This window comes from Oxyura jamaicensis, chromosome 14, assembly GCF_011077185.1.
Source record: "Oxyura jamaicensis isolate SHBP4307 breed ruddy duck chromosome 14, BPBGC_Ojam_1.0, whole genome shotgun sequence".
NCBI classification, from domain to species: Eukaryota; Metazoa; Chordata; class Aves; order Anseriformes; family Anatidae; genus Oxyura; species Oxyura jamaicensis.
In genome coordinates, this window is record NC_048906.1 from 10728626 (window position 1) to 10731652 (window position 3027).

General features: G+C 45.5%; 1 protein-coding gene across 2 annotated transcripts in view; it reads left to right on the forward strand.

The window, feature by feature from the left end:
* The window catches only part of GSG1L (GSG1 like), a 65195-nt gene extending 63332 nt beyond the window's left edge, over positions 1-1863 (forward strand). For both annotated transcript variants that reach the window (XM_035339571.1, XM_035339572.1), the window contains one exon: positions 1011-1863. In XM_035339571.1, the coding sequence (XP_035195462.1) occupies positions 1011-1437 (427 nt within the window). In that variant the 3' untranslated portion in view covers positions 1438-1863. The remainder of the gene's footprint in view (positions 1-1010) is intronic.
* Positions 1864-3027: the final 1164 nt, after the last annotated feature.

A 3027-nucleotide genomic window follows, 5' to 3' on the forward strand; every position in this document is an offset into this window, starting at 1 on the left:
TTTTTTTTTTTTTTTTTTTTTTTTTTTTTTTTTTTTTTTTTAGCTAACTAAACCTGAATATGGACCATGCCTGGGCCAGGTTGTCAAACTCAACTCCTTGAACAAAACAGTAAAAATGTGGTCTCATTTCATTTCAAATGAGAATCCATCTCTCTCCATGTACTAGTCAGCCACCTCGGAAGCAAAACTATGATACAGCTCAACCACACCATCATTCCTCCTTTATCCTCTAGTGGGCTAATAGTTACCATTTAGTTTTGGTCTTCGAGGTGAACCTTACTGAATGATGTTCCCACTTCAAGTGACACAAGTGCTCCACGTTCAATCACCATTGCATTTGGATTAGAATAGAAGGACTAAGCCCTGGGCAGGCAAGAGGGTTTAAACTAAATGCCAGTACTGGCATAAAGACTCAGTCCATCTGGACTTTGGAAAAGGCCCCTTGACAATAGATTCATGGAATCATTTAGGTAGGAAAAGACACTTAAGATCACCAAGTCCAACCATCCACCTAGCACTAGAAACCCACCAATAAACCACCACCACCATGTCCCTAAGCTCCACATCCCCAACTTTCCTAATTACCTCCAGAGGAGGGGACCCCACCACTTCCCTGGGCAGCCCATTCCGAAGCCTAACCACCCTTTCTATGAAGAGATTCTTCCTGATATCCAGTCTAAACCTCCCCTGGTGCGCCTTGAGGGCATTTCTTATCATTTGTCACCTCAGAAAAGAGACTGACACCTGCCTCCTGCAACCTCCTTTCAGGTAGCTGTAGGGAGTGATAGCATGATCAGGCTCTGAAAAAACTTCCCATTCACAGCAGCAGAGAAAATAGGCTGATACTTTGACGTCTGACAAATAAGAGCTGGAGGGTGTATTCAGTGACATGGCAGGTACCTCCCTTCCAAACCTCAGTTTCTGTAGCCTGACCCCATGCAAGCTGGGCTGATTTTACCCCACCGAGATGCTGAATTCCACACTGTGTCTGCCACTTCTTTTCTTGGCAGGAGATTTGTAACCACAGAGGAATTCCAGGCCATGGAGAAAGAACTAGAAGATGTAAAAGAAGAATTGAAATGCTTGAAGTGGAAAGTGAGACACATTGGTGAGACAGTGCAGCCCCTGGCAGAAGACAGCAAGCGTTACAATGGCTACACCCTGACAGAGCTCAAGGCAATGGTGCAGTCTGAAGATGATCCTTACAAGGCTGCACACAAAATCCTAACTGCACTTTTCAGCGATGTGTACTTGCTACAGCACTCAGTCACTGAACAGGCAAGCAACACGAGATCTCTGCCCAAGCCCAAAATAGACCCAGAGTTGTACACAGTGTATTGTGACATTCTGAAAAGCATATTCCCTGGAATTAGCAGCCAGACCCTGAGGGAAGAGACACAACATATACAGAAAAGCACACAGAAAGAAGTGCAATAACACCAAGTTCAGAAAATCTTCTGCAAAGTGAGACAGATATCTCTGATGATTTTTAAGCACTGAACTGTAAGTACACTGAACAGGTACTTACAGTTGGTTGAGTCTATCCCTTCTAGGTATGAATCATCTGTAAACATCTTGGTGAGCTCTGAGCCCTTCATGTCACCTGATGAGACAGGGTGAGAAGACGTTCTGCATACCTACTACAATTAAGACAAAAAAATCCCCTTAGTGTCTCTTTCAATATGTGGATGTTTCATTGTTTCCAGCTACTATGAATACTGCCAAAAGAATTGAAACAAGGCATTGTGTATTCAAGCAAGGGCCTTCCCCCCACCCCAAACAGACCTGTCAACCAGCAGCATCTGGGTAGTTTCTATTTTCTAGAGTATATCATTCATTAAATTACATTACTTGTTAGAAAATTGTGCCTGTCCTTTATTTTTTTTCCTTCTTTTTTTTTTTTTTTTTTTTGTCTAAATTCTTTGCACATCAACCAACAATTATAGCTTGAATACACAATGGGACAGAACCTGGCATGCAGCAAACCACCCTCTTCTGCCCATCTGCGTCCTGGGTTATATGGGAAGAAATTCAGGGCACACACGTTGTCAGCTGCAGTGCACCCAAAGAGGTGTCCACTGGAGAAATCTAAGAGCTGGGACATAAAAGCGTGCTGAGGTCCCCAGGTCACTTCAGGCGTGATGGAGTTAACAGTCCACCAGTGAAACAGGTAAAGGTAGGAGTCTGTGACCTCTGACTTTCTCACCTTCTGATAACTGAGCTGACAGAACAGTTCAAATATGTGAACTATGCTTTGTCTTTACATGGCAAAGACACTTCTCTGGTGCCTGTCTTAGCCACACTGTGTTGGTTTTACCATGCCATCTCACCACATAACAGCGTAGCATCTGTGACACAGACCAAGACCTTGTGTTTTATGTACGAGAGTACACATCTGCGTGAGCTCGTGTACTTTGGGTGAGCAATGACATTTAGGGACAAGTGCTGCTTGATTGCAGTCAAGTTCTCCTGCTTCCATAATTACAGATGTGCAGGATAATAGCACTAACTTTCATCACTGTATACGAACAGCAATTTGCGTGCTGGAAAAGCTGTCTCAGATCTGATTAGCACAGCCTTGACTGAGAGAGAGAACACATTCCAGGAGTCCCTGTTATAACAAATAAGGGAAAAAAAGGTGGGATGGGGAAGAGAATCAGAAAGGTAAACGTGAGAACCTGTGGTTTGGGATAAAGGCAGCTGATGAGATAAGGCAAAAGCTTAGAGGCAAGCAAAGCAAAGCGAGGAATGCAGTCACTCCTGCCTAGCGTGCAGGTGTGCAGCCCCTTCCAGGACAGTGGGGCTTGTCATGCTGATGGTGTCCTGGGAGGACAAATTCTGTCACCCCGAGCAGGCCCCCTCCTCCTTCTTTCCCCCAGTGCCATGGCTGAGCATGGTGCCCTGAGATCTGGCCTGGCTGTGTCCCCCCCACCTCCTTGGGCACCCCCGGCCTCCTCACTGGCTGGGCAGCATCAGGAGCAGAGAAGGCTGTGGCTCTATGCAAGCCCTGCTCAGCAATGGCTGGTA